The 15716-nt window shown below is 33.6% G+C and overlaps 1 protein-coding gene across 1 annotated transcript in view; it reads right to left on the bottom strand.

Annotated features, from left to right (window-relative positions):
• Positions 1-15716, bottom strand: part of HELRODRAFT_104183 (hypothetical protein) — a 41899-nt gene that overhangs the window by 14382 nt on the left and 11801 nt on the right. The window contains exons 3-6 of the mRNA XM_009032385.1: positions 6568-6686; positions 6189-6348; positions 5860-5946; positions 5586-5724 (exon numbers count right to left, since the gene is read on the bottom strand). Coding sequence (XP_009030633.1) covers positions 5586-5724; positions 5860-5946; positions 6189-6348; positions 6568-6686 — 505 coding nt within the window. The remainder of the gene's footprint in view (positions 1-5585; positions 5725-5859; positions 5947-6188; positions 6349-6567; positions 6687-15716) is intronic.

Raw genomic sequence — 15716 nt, 5'->3', positions numbered from 1 at the left:
GGTTATTATATACTATATCGGGGTTGCATAAATCCATAATCATTTAATTCTCCCTGTAATTATTTGGGCGGCGTGATGGCTCAATGGTTAAAGGCGCTTGGTCTTGCTATTGCAATGACTGGGTTCGAATACAAAGAGATCCCCGCCAATCATATGCAATGTGTTTGTATTCATATACGCTGTGTGTGTTTGTTGTTGAAACCTCTGAAGCAAACGCAAAAGAGAGAGTAACCTTTAACCTTTTATAACACTTTTAGTCAATTATATATCCTACTATTTAAAATATTAGTTATCGTCTGTTAAAATCACCTGTCAATTAATTAATTTATTAAAACTTCATTAATTTGTTTTAATTAATTACTAAATATATTATATTTACATTTATATTAAATATATTTAATTTAATTTACATAATTTTTTTCAAACTTGATGAATTATTTCGGTAACTATATTTTTTTCATTTTGTCTTTTACTTTACATTAATTATAACAAAGTTTAAACTATATTTTTAGTTTGTTCACTTATTTCTTTTCTGCATATGTTTTGTTCTACGTAATGTTAATGTTTATTCTACGTAATGTTAATGTTTTTTTCTTTTTTCGAATTCTTTTTCTTTTTTAATTATTTCGTCCAGTGTTTCACTTAATTTTATTTAGTTATATTTTACCATTTATCTCTTAATTTATTTATTACTCTCCTGGCCATATAGTTGGCTCATGTCGGTTTTAAAATAACCACGAATTTAAATAACAAAATTTGATTTATCATTAAGCAAAACACAAGTAAACAAAATCCTCCCAACCATAATTTGCTTATATAAACATAAATAATTTGCCAATTAAATTTTTAATAAATAAATAAATAATATATAAAAAAATTTATCTAAAAGAAATTGGATGTCCTCGCCTTTAGTGAAAGCAGGCATTATTTTTCTGACGACGTATGCTTATTCAATCGACGCCGGAGGGATACGCCTGTTTCGACCAAGCCCGTGATGAAATAAAAAAAAATAAAACCAGATTTTTCATTCCGATTAGTGGTGATGGAGTATTATTACAAAATAATTATAGGTCAACGCATCTGGACCTCAAATTTCAACTTTAAACGTTTAAGCATTTGTGTGTTTCGACATTTCCAAGTCACTCCATTAACAGAGTGGTGATAGCAATATACAGGCCCGGAATATCTTCATTAACGAATAATTATTTTTTAGAGTTTCGTAAAATTGTTAAACTCCTCACGGTTAAAGAAACAAGTGGTCATCCTTCGTGAGCATGCATATGACGTGGAACTTGTCTAGATTTATAGAATATAAAAAATAAATAAAACAGCAAGTACCAGATTATATATAAATGTTGAAATGACAAAAGTAAACAATTCTTCCGCTTCTGAAGTCAACTCACAAGAGGCGCTGTACAAATTCTGCAATACAATTGATAAAGAAAGACATGCAGATGACAATAAATGACAAATAATTGAAATAAGTATGACATTTCGCGTGTGTAGGCGGTAATTTATCATAAAATGAATCGCAGGATGAAAATAAGCAGATGGGAATGCTAGAGATAAAAACGGCAGAAAAGATTATGATCATATGGAATTCAAAACAACTGAAAAAACTAAAACAAGTCTATAATTCAGTTACAACACATAGTTCTGGAACTTTGACATTAAGTAAAAATAAAAACAAAAATAACTATTACAAAAATGCTTTGTCTTTGAATAGTTGGGATCAGTAGAAGAGAAGAAGAGAACGAATGAGGAACGAAAACATCAGAAAAAGATGTAAAATACAATAATAAACAAAATTAGGAGGAGAAGATCGAGATGGTGAGAACAAGTAGAAGGAACCGATGGATCTAAACAGATTACCAACAATGGCTTTGTATACAGAAGTCAAAGGAATATGAACTGTTGATAGGCAAAAAAAATGTAGTAACGATTATTTTCAACAAGAAAGATGCTTTGGAAAAAATTGATTCCACTTTTCTTTATAAAATTTATTACAAAAACGAGCTTGTAAGGTCAATCATTCAGTAGAAATTAAGTTATACATGAATAATAAAATAAACAAAATTAATGCTTACCGAATAGTATAGGCTTGTTGAATAGCATTGTCGTCGGAAAATTTTAATCGACGCATTTATTGTAAATATTTCAAATTTATTAGTTAAAGCATTTTAGTTAAAAAACATAAACCTTCAGATTTCAAGTTTCTTTACAAAATTTTACTATAGATACAAGTTTATAAAATCAAGTATTTAATTAACTAATTAATTAATTTGATTATTAAATTTAGTTTAATTAACGACCATCGAATTGGCTACGTTTGATGGATAGATTATCTCAAATACACCTACCCTAAAAATTTCAGCTGTCGGAAGTAGAGAAAATTTTTTTAATAGATTTTCATATGACAAGACGACAAAAAACAAGCATATAAAAAGAAGGGGAAAATAAACTCAAATTATTTTTGTAAAAAAGCAACACAATCAAGCAGAAAATTTTACATATATTGTACCACTTGTTTTGTTTAACTAATTAATGTTTAACTAATTAATTTAATTTAACGAATTTTTGTCAGAGAAACGCTAGCACAAGAAGTACTGGATATTAAAAGGATTAATTCACGTCTCATGTGGATCAAGCTTCGCATAGAAAAGCAAACAATGATTATTTTTTCTGCATATGCACCACAGACAGGCGAATCAGAAAAGATGAAAAATGAATTCTGGGCTGCATTCTCTGACACCATCTCAACAATACCAAAATCTGAAACAATCCTGATTGGAGGCGATCTCAATGGAAACGTTGGAGAGAAAACAAATGGTTTTGACAACGTACATGGCGGTTTTGGCTATGGAAAACGGAATGAAGATGGCAACCGCATCCTTGAGTTTGCTGAAAGTCACGGGTTTTGTTACTGAATACATATTTTAGAAAGAGGTTGGAACATCTCATAACATACAAAAGTGGTAATCAGCCACGCAAATTGATTTCTTCGTTGTCAAGCAACAACACCGAAGGCTATTCAAAAACGTCAAAGTTATACCTGGCGAATCATGTGTCGCCCAACACTACTTGTGGCAGACCTGGTTGTCGAACTGTCAAAACATAAGTCTAAACAAATACCTCGGAGAATCAAAACGTGAAAGCTGAAAAGCAATATTCATCGAGAAAAATTTCAACAGGTTGTCGCCACACAGTTAGACCACCAATCGCAAGCCAGTACAGATTGGAGTACATACAAAACCAGTGTACAAAATGCAATAGCTGAAAAGCCTGTTGATGACCATAAAATTTTCCGTGAGAAGAACAACTATGCAAGACGTCAAGTTGCACTGGCTTGGACAGATCAGTGCAGAGAGTGGCTCACTAAAAGCAAAGGTGACAAATGAAATCTCTGTATCGTATAGCAAAACAAGCAAAGCGTACGAAAAAAGACATAGTTGGTGCCTCATGTATTAAAAATCACAAAAATGAGATGGTTCTTGAACAAGATGAGATCAAGTTACAGTGGAGAGAATACTTCAACCGTCTGTTAAACGAAACAAATCCCATCAATGTTAACTTTGACGCTCCACCCATCGAAGGTCCGATTTCAGATATCACTGTAGAGGAGCTTACAGAAGCTCTAAAAGCTATGAAGAATGGAAAGGCAGGAGGGCCCTCTGGACTCACAAATGACACTATCAAAGCATCTGGTACTGCAAGTATCCAAACGTTACTACAACTTTGCCGTGAAATCTGCAGAAATCGCTCAATGCCGATTGAATGGAACTATAGCATGACAGTCCCGCTATACAAAGGCAAAAATGATCCATTAAACTGTTCAACATATCGGGGTATACGTCTGTTAGAACACTCCCTGAAAATTGTCGAGAAAATCATTGAGAGAAGATTAACGTCGTGCATCACAATCGGAAATTATCAATTTGGTTTCCTAGTGGGGAAATCAACAATTGATGCAATTCACATCCTTCGGCAACAACAAGAGAAGTACCTCGCAAAGCATCAACAACTATCACACATTTTTGTAGACCTTGAAAAAGCATTTGATCGAGTTCCCCGTGAAGCAATCAGGTGGAGTCTACGTCGACAACTCATTCCAGAATATCTTGTTCGACTTGTGATGGAAATGTATACGAATACTAAGACTCTTGTCAGCACAACAGTTAGAAACGCAGATGCATTTGACATCGGCGTTGGAGTTCATCAAGGCTCGATTATCAGTTCACTGTTATTTATAACTGTGATGGAAGAAATCACAAAACCGATACGCACTGGTGACATTTGGAATCTAATATATGCTGATGATATCGTTTTAACAGCCACGTCTGAGCAGAATGCAGCACAGATGTTTGAAGATTGGAACACCAGACTCGCCGATCATGGATTCAAAGTCAACATCAGCAAAAAAAGAAATGAACACTGGTGAACTCATCTAATCCACAGCTACTGGACAATGGTCCTGTTCAGTTTGTAAAGCTGGTGTAGGCAACAATTCAATCGAGTGTCAGCAGTGTAACTAGTGGTATCACAAACGTTGTTCAAAAATAATTGGAACTTTATCCAAAGTGTCTGATTTTGTTTGTTCTGCTTGCATCAATCCACAACAACAAATACGAACTAGCAATGTTTTTGAAGCCATTAAGGTAGAGAAAGTCACATCGTTTCAATATCTAAAAGATGTTCTGGATTGTACTGGAACAGTTGAAGCTGCCGTTCGAGCACGTATACGTGCAGCCTGGAATAAATGGCATCTCCTTGCCTCTATATTGATGCGGCGTGACATCCCACTACCACTACGATCAAGACTTTATAAATCTGTGAAACGTCCGGTGTTGTTATATGGTGCAGAAACATGGCCAATGACAACCAAACTGGAACAACAACTTCAACGAACCGACATGAAAATGCTCCGATGGATGCAACGAATTATTCTGAAGGACCACATCAAATCCACCGAAATCCTGCGTCGTGCTGGTTTAGATGATATAAAAGACGAATGCCGGCAACACCTTCTGCGGTGGTTTGGTCATGTCAAACGAAGTAGAAACAGTGCCATAATTTCTCTTGCAGATGTTGAAGTACTTGGCACACGTCCCAAAGGCCGTTCAAAGATGTCCTGGTCGCAAACAATCGAGCAAGACATGAAAGCTCTAAATTTAAATGAAATGGATACAACTGATCGTCTAATTTGGCGCAAAAAGTTGATGGCAAAGAAAACAACGTCCTACCTCGGGGAACCGGGACTCTGGACGCAAAACGAAGATTGATTGATTGATTTGTTTAACTAATTGCAAATTAAAAAGAAAATGAGTAGTTGTGGCATTGTTATTACAAGAAGACCGCACTGTTTTAACTGATTAAGCAAATAATCGAATATTGATAACTGCAAAAAATATTTTTTGTTCGTCAAGCAAATATTTATAAAAATAAAACAGAAGTGAAACGAATCGCCAAACTGCTAATCAATAAATTTTTCCAAACTGAACCTCTCTAGAGCATTCATGAAAAATTAAAAGCATCTGCATACTAAATATTTATTTCAAATAAAACAAAAAAAAAGATCGATAACCCACCCCACTGAATTTTGAAAAATGTGGAAGAAGGTTTCATTTTGAGAACTGGCTTAGATGGTGGCTGCGGCCTATCAGGTAGTGTCTTGAAGCAAACGATGTCACTCCACTTGCTATAACCTTCGTCATTCTGCGATTGTAACTATATTTGAAAAAAATGATGGCACCATGATGAGGTTGTAGTGATAACGATACCGTTCATGGCAATGCTAATGTTATTGTGTCTGCAAATAAAGTCACAGCTAACATGGTGATGAATGATTTTAAATAAATTTACCCTGAACTTGTATTCTGAGTTTCTCTTCAAGCCAGTAACTCTATAAGATATATCTGGGCCATTGTACACAGTTAGAAAGCCATGGCCCTAGTTTCAAAAAATGAAACTAAAAAATGAACATCCTAATGGTTAAAAAATAAAAAACATTTTCAAACAAAAACACCAGATAAGAAAAATTAAAATGAAAAATAAAAGACTAAGTCATAACAGCTTTTCAAAACAAAAAATGGTTTTGATTAGAAAATTTAACAAAAATAAAGACTCGACAATTAAGTTAAACATCAGAAATGATTGAATCAAAATAAAGTGCTGGCTACTAGCAAACTAACAGTTGATTCATCATCCATTTGGAGGGTAAACACTAGATCAGACGGTCTTTTGTTCCAAGATATTACTAACGTCTTACTCGTTGGCTCTGAGAGCAATGGGGGATCAGTCTGACATGGAGGTGAACCACTTGTTTGATAGCTTACTGGATCACTGTATTCACTGTAACATATTGTTATAAATACTTCGTTACAGTAAGCATTACTTTAAAACAAGATAAAATTCTCACGTTTTCAATAACTATTGTAAATTAGTTAAAACGATTACAATCATAGAAATTAATGATATTACGTATTTAATAATTTTTGACCAAAGTTATATAACGTCTAACAACGCTATTGGTAATATAATAATGAAAGAAATAAAATTAAACAAACAAACCTTTTTCCACAGCTATTTACAGCAGCCAATCTAAATGAATATTTTATAGAGGGCAACAATTTAGTAATTTTGAACTGCTTCTGTGGTCCATTATAAACCTCTATAAACTCTGATCTACCCTATAAATAAATTCAATATACAATGTTAGTAAAATAATCAGGGTTATGAACAAAACTTTTTAAAATTAATTCACGTTATTTGTTATATATATATATAGCTGTTAAGAAATATCACCGCACTTTCACTGCCGTAGATATAATGGTTAAGAAATATCAGTTTTGATCAGTTTCTGGTTCAATCTTTCAATATTTCGTATCGTATTTTTAACATCGTTTATCAACTTATTTATTATAGGAAACAAAGTTTTTAACAACTTTTTATTCATTTTTATCTTACACAGAAAAAGCTTTTTTCGGTAATCCTTTACCATTTTCAATGTAGTATACAATCAACTATTGGTTGTATCTTATATATATATATACTTCAAATCAAATCAAATCAAATTTTATTCAATCAATCTAAATTAATAATAATTAGGTAATGATTAGGAGACCAAAGCTAAAAGAAAACAAAATTCTTGTGTCGCAGGCCACCGTTCACAAATTGTTCATTCTAACACAATTTTTAAGTAAATTTATAATTCATGACAAAATTAACATAATGCACAATTTACATGATTCTAATTAAATAAAAATTGTACTTTTTTTCAATAAATATTTCTTTATTTTGTTTTTAAACAAATGCAAGGAATTTGTAGTCTTTATATTAACAGGAAGTTTTTCCCAGATTCCGGGACCGGTATGTTTTAAAATTCCACCAAGCAGTGTTATTCTTGCAGGTGGTGTATAGAACAGAGGAGAATGTCGAGTGAACTTTGACTGCACAGCATTTCCAAATTTGAAGAAGTCATTAAAAGATGTTGGTAATTGATAATGTAGGAACTTGAACACAAAGATAGAAACATGATAATTATACAAATTTTTTATGTTTAAAATTTTCAGTTCAGTACAATAACAGCCGACATGACTATATGGATGTAGATTTAATAGAATTTTGATGAAACGATTTTGACATCTGGTAATTTGCTTCAAATGAACTTCATGGCTGTTTCCCCAGATGATGTTGCAGTATATTAGATGTGGATAGATTAATGAATAATACAAATCTATAATTATTGGTTTATTCAATCTTACTTTAATTTTATTAATTACGCCTATGGTTTTATTAATTTTTTTCGATAACGAGTCTATATGCATATCCCACGAGAGGTTGTCCTTGATTTTCACTCCGAGAAATTTTGTGCTGGATGTACGCGGGATGCTATGGTTATTCATTTTTATATCTAAATTAGGTATTGTGTTAGTCAATATTTTTGGACCGAATAGAATGTAGTTGCATTTAGAAAAATTTACAATTAGTTTATTATTGATGAACCAATTTGAAACATCATCTAAACTTTTATTAATTATCTCTACATCGTTTGATGGATTGCTAGGTGGGGAGAAAATGTTAGTATCATCTGCATACAGAAGATGATGAGCGTCAGTAGCCAGATGAAAATCATTCATAAAAATTATAAATAGAAGTGGGCCTAAGATTGATCCTTGCGGGACTCCTGAAGTTATATTTAATTTATTTGAAGATTTGTTTTTTATCGACACATACTGATTTCTGTTTTGCAGATAGCTTATGAACCATGTATGTGCTATTCCTCTTATTTCATAGGAGTATAATTTCTTTATTAATATCTCATGATTAATAACATCAAATGCCTTGGACAGGTCTATGAAAACACCTATGGTTAGGATTTTTTTATTCAGATTATTTAATATGTTTTGTACTAAATGTAGTACTGCTAGTTCAGTTGAATGTTGTGCTCTATATCTATATTGATTTTTATTTAATAAATTATTAATATTCAAGAATGAAGTTATTCTAATAAATATAATTTTTTCCAGTACTATAGAAATAGGTGAGAGAAGGGATATTGGCCTGTAAGAGCTCATTTCCATCTTGGATCCTTTTTTATGAATAGGTATTATCTTTGATGTTTTGAAGCATTTTGGGAATATTCCTTGACTGATGGACAAATTGAATATATGTGTTATTGGATGTACAATTTCTGAGATGATTTGTTTTAAGAGATAATTACTTAATGAGTCATCAGAGGTGCTTTTTTATTGCTAAGATTCTTGACGACTGTTGATACCTCAAGTTCATCAGTGGAGTTAATGTATATGGATTTACAAATGTAGTTGTTTATTTTTGAAGATTCATTAACTGTTTGATTTTCAAGCAAATTTTCAGTAATTTTAATAAAATATTCATTGAAACAGTTACACATTTCTTCTGCATTATCGATTATGTTATTGTTGACTTTTATTTTATTGATATCATTCAACTGTTGATTTTTATTCATTATACCATTTATTATCTCCCACTTTTTCTTTGAACAGCTTTTTGCATCATTAAATCTTTGACTAAAGTAATTAGTAATATATATATACTTATATATGGGCGTTCCTACATTATTGTTCTTGAAATAAACAATTTTATGAGTTTATCTCGAAATAAATAACTTTATAAGTTTATCTTAAAATTTTTCTGTTTAATATTATATAATATATAATAATGTATAATATTAGACTGAATTTGTTAATAATGTGCGATTAGAGGCGTTGAGAGTGGATACCGTCATTTGTTCTCGTTTTCAGTGCTTTGTGAGTTATTGGCCGTGTTTCTTTGTTTCGCTGGGCAATTGAATTTTGATATTAATACTTATATAAATAGTGGGAGTCTGATAGGGAAAAGAAATAATGAGTTCTAAGGATAAGGATAAATGCACTAATTGTAATAGTGGACTAGGGCTACTAAAAATGTTTTACATTGTGTGGTGTGTAATGGTATTTGTCACCTGAAATGTGGAAAGGTCTCAGAAAAATTATTTTTGGAAATCTCTGCTATTCCTGGATATTCTTGGCTCTGTACAAGTTGTTGAGAAAGGGTAAAAAATTTAGGACCCATACATGATGTGTCTGAGAATGAAATAAAGAGAGAGAGTTGAGAGTTTTAAAAAAAGGTAATGCTGAGATACTAATGGAAATAAGGGACATAAAAAAAAGTAAATAGTTCAAATGTAATGATTAATAAATTAAGTAAGATAGAACAGTCCGAAAGCCTGGTTCAATTACAGGACAACTTAAAGATGTCCTTTGCAGGAATATTGAAGAAGGGAATAAAGAAGGAGGTAACTGAAGTTTTAAATAACATAAGGAATATCGTAGAGACACTGGAGAAAACACATAGTCACATAATGACCAAGAATGATGTAGAAATTAGATCAAAAAATGTAATCATATTCAGGTTAGAAAAAATAGGCAATGATTTAAGTGCCATAGAAAATTCGGATAGGAATGGAATTGGTGGAATATTTTTACACTTAACTGATGGCTCATTCAGCATTGCAAAGGTTAAAATAATTTACAGACTAGGTAAAAAGGGTTCACTGCCTTGACCTGTTATGGTGATTTTTAAAGATAAAAAAGTAAAAATATAATTATGGAAAATCTGAGAAAATTGATAACGATATATGATAAATTTAAAGGTGTTTGGATAAGTCATGATTTAACTAAAAATCAAAGGGAGCAAGTAAAGAAATTGGTCTCCGATGCTAAAGAAAGAAAGTTCAGATAAGGGGGGCTATATTTTCAGGGTAAGAGGAATGCAAGGAAACATGAGAGTAGTGAAATTGCAGAAAAAATGTAAATTCATCAGTCAATATATTCTGCATTCTAATGTTGATTCACTGTTAACAAATTTGATGAAATTAAGTTTTTGGTCAAAAATAATAATTATGACGTTTTGTTGTTTAATGAGACAAACCCTAAAAACCCTAGTAAATTATTTTAATTCAGAGTATAATATTGACAATTACAATCTTTTAACCGAAAATTTTATGGTTAAGGGTTTCAGTTTTTGTTCATGTAAAGTTGCTCTTAAATCTAGATTCGAGGAATTTTTATGTATTAAACTTTTGGGTGGTGCTGAACATTTTTGCATATCAATTATATATAGGAGCCCTGGCTCGGATGCTGTAAATAATGCCAATCTTTTAAAGTTACTAATAGAATTTGTGATTTTAATTTACCAGGTAATGATTGGGAGCTGGTGACGACTAACCATGGTGTCAAACCAATGGAAAATAAATTTATAAATTGTTTGCATAATTTGTTTCTATATCAGTTGGTTAAGCAGCCAACGAGGTATCGTCGAATCAGAGATCTAATGTTCTTGATTTATTAATGGTTCATGATATTGACATTATTGAGAATTTGGAGTATATAGCACCTATTGACCGCTTAGCCTTGAGTTTTAGATATAGATATGTGTGGTATAATTTAAGACATTTTGCAATCAGTAAGTATAATTTTAAAAAAGGTAATTATGACTCGATGCGTAATTTTCTTACTGTTTTTGATAAAACTGGTTCTGAATAACACGTGAAATCACTTTTCATGTATGTCCGACGGCAACTGATCTATATATACCTAAGTTTGATAGGAATAATAAAAGGTATAGGGAAAATTTTCCTTCAGCTTTGGTTTCACTTATTAAATATAAACATAAATTATGGAAAAATTTCTAAACTTCTAAAAATATTAAAATAATAATAATATTATTATTATATAATAATAATATAATAATTATATATTGAAGTTGGCTAAAAATATTAAAACTAATCCAAAAGCTTTCTGGCAACATATAAATGAAAAAAAAAATTAAGGAGTAATATTGATATTTTGTCTACAGTTGATAAATTTGGTAATAGAATAAATATAAGTAATGACAAGGAAAAAGCTAATTTGTTTGGGGCTTATTATAATAGGGTGTATATAGTGCCTGATGGGAATGATTGTGTGTCTGTTTTGGGTGATAAATGTGCTCGTGCCATGTCGTGTGATCCTATAAATGTCAGTGATGTTTTATTAGGATTAAGGAAGCTAAAAATAAATAAATCAGCTGGGCCGGATAAAATTTATTCTAGAATTCTGGTGGAATGTAGTAGTGTAGTTGCTGATTATTTATGCAATCTGTTTAATTTGTCATTGAACTGGCATGTCATACCTGATGCTTGGAGGCACAGTATTGTGGTACCGATTCATAAAAAAGGAGATGTATGTTGTGTGAAAAATTATAGACCTGTTTTTTTATGTTGTTTGTGCTGTAAGGTTATGGAATCGATAACTAAAGATCGTTTGATGAATCACTTTGTGAGTAATGATTTGTTTAACCACAGACAGTTTGGTTTTATGCCTGGGAAATTTGCTGTTTTGTTGTTATTAAAGTTGTTAGATGAATGGAGTTTGGTGATTGATGAGAGTAAGGAAGTTAAGGTTATATACACTGATTTTGAAAAAGCGTTTGATAAGGTTCCTCATGATGAACTTATTACCAAATTAAAATCTTATAGAGTGACTGATTTGATTGTGGATTGGATAAAGGATTACCTAAAAAACAGATCTTTCATGGTAAAAGTTAATGGTTCAATGTCAGATAACTTTGGTGTCTTTAGTGGGGTGCCGCAGGGTAGTGTATTAGGCCCCACTTTGTTTATTATTTATGTTAATGATTTATTTGATATTTGGTAGGTGTGTACTTTATATGCTGATGATACCAGGTTCTTGAAAAGAGTATTTGTTCAGAGGATGATAGAATGATTGTGCACTGTGCAGTCTTGTTTGGATGGCCTGTATAACTGGTGTAATGAATGGGATTGAAACTAAATATTGGTAAATGTGTGGTTGCTAGATACGGGGTAGGAAGGATAATGCTTTAAATAACGTTCATCAAATAAATGGAATATATTTAGATTCTTGGTGAGCGATAAACGAATATTTCTCGTTTCGTCAAATTTTCATTTTAATAAATTTCGGCGTTTTTTTTTCGGCGGTTTAAGTTTTTTTTGTTTTATTTTTTTTTTATTTTAAACGTTAAACCCGTTAAATGTGGTAATGGACCTCGAATGTCTCGTGGCCGAGTGGTTAACGTGTCCGTCTACCACTCCCATGACCCGGGTTCGAATTCTGTAGTTTCTACAGATTCATCCGGGTAGCCGACCCCCGGTCAACCCAGCCGTCCATCCTTTCGAGGTTGGTAAATGGGAAGACGACGTAAGTTGTCGCATATTGGCCGGCGAAATGGCTCAGTGGTATAAATGCGCGCTGAGTCAAACATCTCAATGGCTATCATATATTCAGCGTATATGATGCGGTGCTTGCGCGTGCACATAAAATACATGTGTACCTCGTGTGAAAAGGATAAACAGCCTTTGTGGCGAAGATGGCTGCTTCATATCAATGGTTGAAGATATGAAGAACATAATAAAGATATATAGGTTATATATATCTGTAACATTGTAAGTGGTTTTGCGTATGTCAGAACTGCAATAATAAAGACTAATAAAAAAAAATAAAAAATGTCTGCGTGAAGATAAATGGCCGAAATTGGCCAGTACGGCGGGAGAGCCGGCGAGGAAACTCCATGATTGGTGTGGCAAAATCTCCCAACTTCTCCTCTCGTTGACGGAAAGAGTTAAACAGTTAGAGTCAAGAGATAATGAAAATCAACTCGCCATCGAGATGCTAAAACATGATCTCGAAGCTGCAAAGAAGGAAGTTGCTAAATCCTCTCAGCATTATAAGGCTGCCCTGGTCAAGGGCCTTCAATTGGTCTCTTCCATGGTTGACTACAGTTCTGCGACCTTCTGCACAACAGTCTTTTCCTATTGCTGCACAGCAAACGGATGTCCACACTCAGGTGCCTAAGAAGAAAAAACCTAAAAGTACTCAGGGTTCAAATAACTCTGGTTCTTGTCCCAAATCTGCTGGTGCCATTAACAAGAAGAAAATTTATTTGTCAGCAACCTTGACAACTCAGTTACATGTGATGGATTAACTGTTTACTTAAAATCATGTAAGGCTAATGTATTAAGTTGCTGTAAAGCTAAATCTCGCTTTGGGAAAGGCTTCAGAGTCTGTGTTGACATCGGTGACACTAACTGTGTGTTCACTAATCCTGATATTTGGTCAGAAAACACTATTTTAAGAGAATGGGTTTTTAAACCTAAGATTCATCTTGCTGTGCAAAATAAAAATCAAAATCTTATTAAGGAAATTAATAACACTTCTCAGGAAAATAAGAAAATAATTATTAATAATGATGATTGATAAGCGTGTTTCATTATCTGGCAATCAATCAATCAATCTTCGTTTTGCGTCCAGAAACCCGTTTCCCGAGGTAGGACGTTGTTTTCTTTGCCATCAACTTTTTGCGCCAAATTAGACGATCAGTTGTATCCATTTTATTTAAATTTAAAGCTTTCATGTCTTGCTCGATTGTTTGCGACTAGGACTTCTTTGGACGGCCTATTGGACGTGTGCCAGGTACTTCAACATCTGCAAGAGAAGTTATGGCACTGTTTCTACTTCGTTTGACATGACCAAACCACCGCAGACTGTGTTGTCGGCATTCGTCCTTTATATCATCTAAACCAGCACGACTCAGGATTTCGGTAGATTTGATGTGGTCCTTCAGACTAAATCGTTGCATCCATCGGAGCATTTTCATGTCGGTTCGTTGAAGTTGTTGTTCCAGTTTGGTTGTCATTGGCCATGTTTCTGCACCATATAACAACACCGGACGTTTCACAGATTTATAAAGTCTTGATCGTAGTGGTAGTGGGATGTCACGCCACATCAATATAGAGGCAAGGAGGTGCCATTTATTCCAGGCTCCACGTATGCGTGCTCGAACGGCGGCTTCAACTGTTCCAGTACAATCCAGAACATCTTTTAGATATTGAAACGATGTGACTTTCTCTACCTTAATGGCTTCAAAAACAGTGCTATTTCGAATTTGTTGTTGTGGATTGATGCAAGCAGGACAAACAAAATTGGACACATTAGATAAAGTACCAATTATTTTTGAACAACGTTTGTGACACCACTGGTTACACTGCTGACACTTGATTGAATTGTTACCTACACCAGCTTTACAAACTGAACAGGGCCATCGTCCAGTAGCTGTGAATTGGATGGGTTCACCAGTGTTCATTGCTTTGGTTTTGCTGATGTTGACTTTGAATCCATGATCGGCGAGTCTGGTGTTCCAATCTTCAAACATCTGTGCTGCATTCTGCTTAGACGTGGCTGTTAAAACGATATCATCAGCATATACTAGATTCCAAATGTCACCAGTGCGTACCGGTTTTGTGATTTCTTCCATCACAGTTATAAATAACAGTGGACTGAGAATCGAGCCTTGATGAACTCCAACGTCGATGTCAAATGCATCTGTGTCTCCAACCGTTGTGCTGACAAGAGTCTTAGTATTCGTATACATTTCCATCACAAGTCGAACATGATATTCTGGAATGAGTTGTCGACGTAGACTCCACCTGATTGCTTCACGGGGAACTCGATCAAATGCTTTTTCAAGGTCTACAAAAATGTGCGATAGTAGTTGATGCTTTGCGAGGTACTTCTCCTGCAGTTGCCGAAGGATGTGAATTGCATCAATTGTTGATTTCCCCGCTAGGAAACCAAATTGATAATTTCTGATTGTGATGCACGACGTTAATCTTCTCTCAATGATTTTCTCGACAATTTTCAGGGAGTGTTCTAACAGACGTATACCCCGATATGACGAACAGTTCAGTGGATCACCTTTGCCTTTGTATAGCGGGACTGTCATGCTATAGTTCCATTCAGTCTGCATTGAGCTATTTCTCCAAATTTCACGGCAAAGTTGTAGTAACGTTTGGATACCTGCAGTACCAGATGCTTTGATAATGTCATTTGTGAGTCCAGAGGGCCCTCCTGCCTTTCCATCCTTCATAGCTTTCTCTCCACTGTAGCTTGATCTCATCTTGTTCAAGAACCATCTCATTTTTGTCATTTTTAATACATGAGGCACCAACTATGTCTTTTTTCGTACGCTTTGCTTGTTTTGCTATACTATGCACCAACTATGTCTTTTTTCGTACGCTTTGCTTGTTTTGCTATACGATACAGAAATTTCATTTGTTCACCTTTGCTTTTAGTGAGCCACTCTCTGCACTGATCTGTCCGAACTTGACGTCTTGCATAGTG

This window comes from Helobdella robusta (assembly GCF_000326865.2).
Source record: "Helobdella robusta unplaced genomic scaffold HELROscaffold_80, whole genome shotgun sequence".
Lineage (NCBI taxonomy): Eukaryota > Metazoa > Annelida > Clitellata > Rhynchobdellida > Glossiphoniidae > Helobdella > Helobdella robusta.
This window is presented reverse-complemented; position numbering and strand designations above follow the sequence as displayed.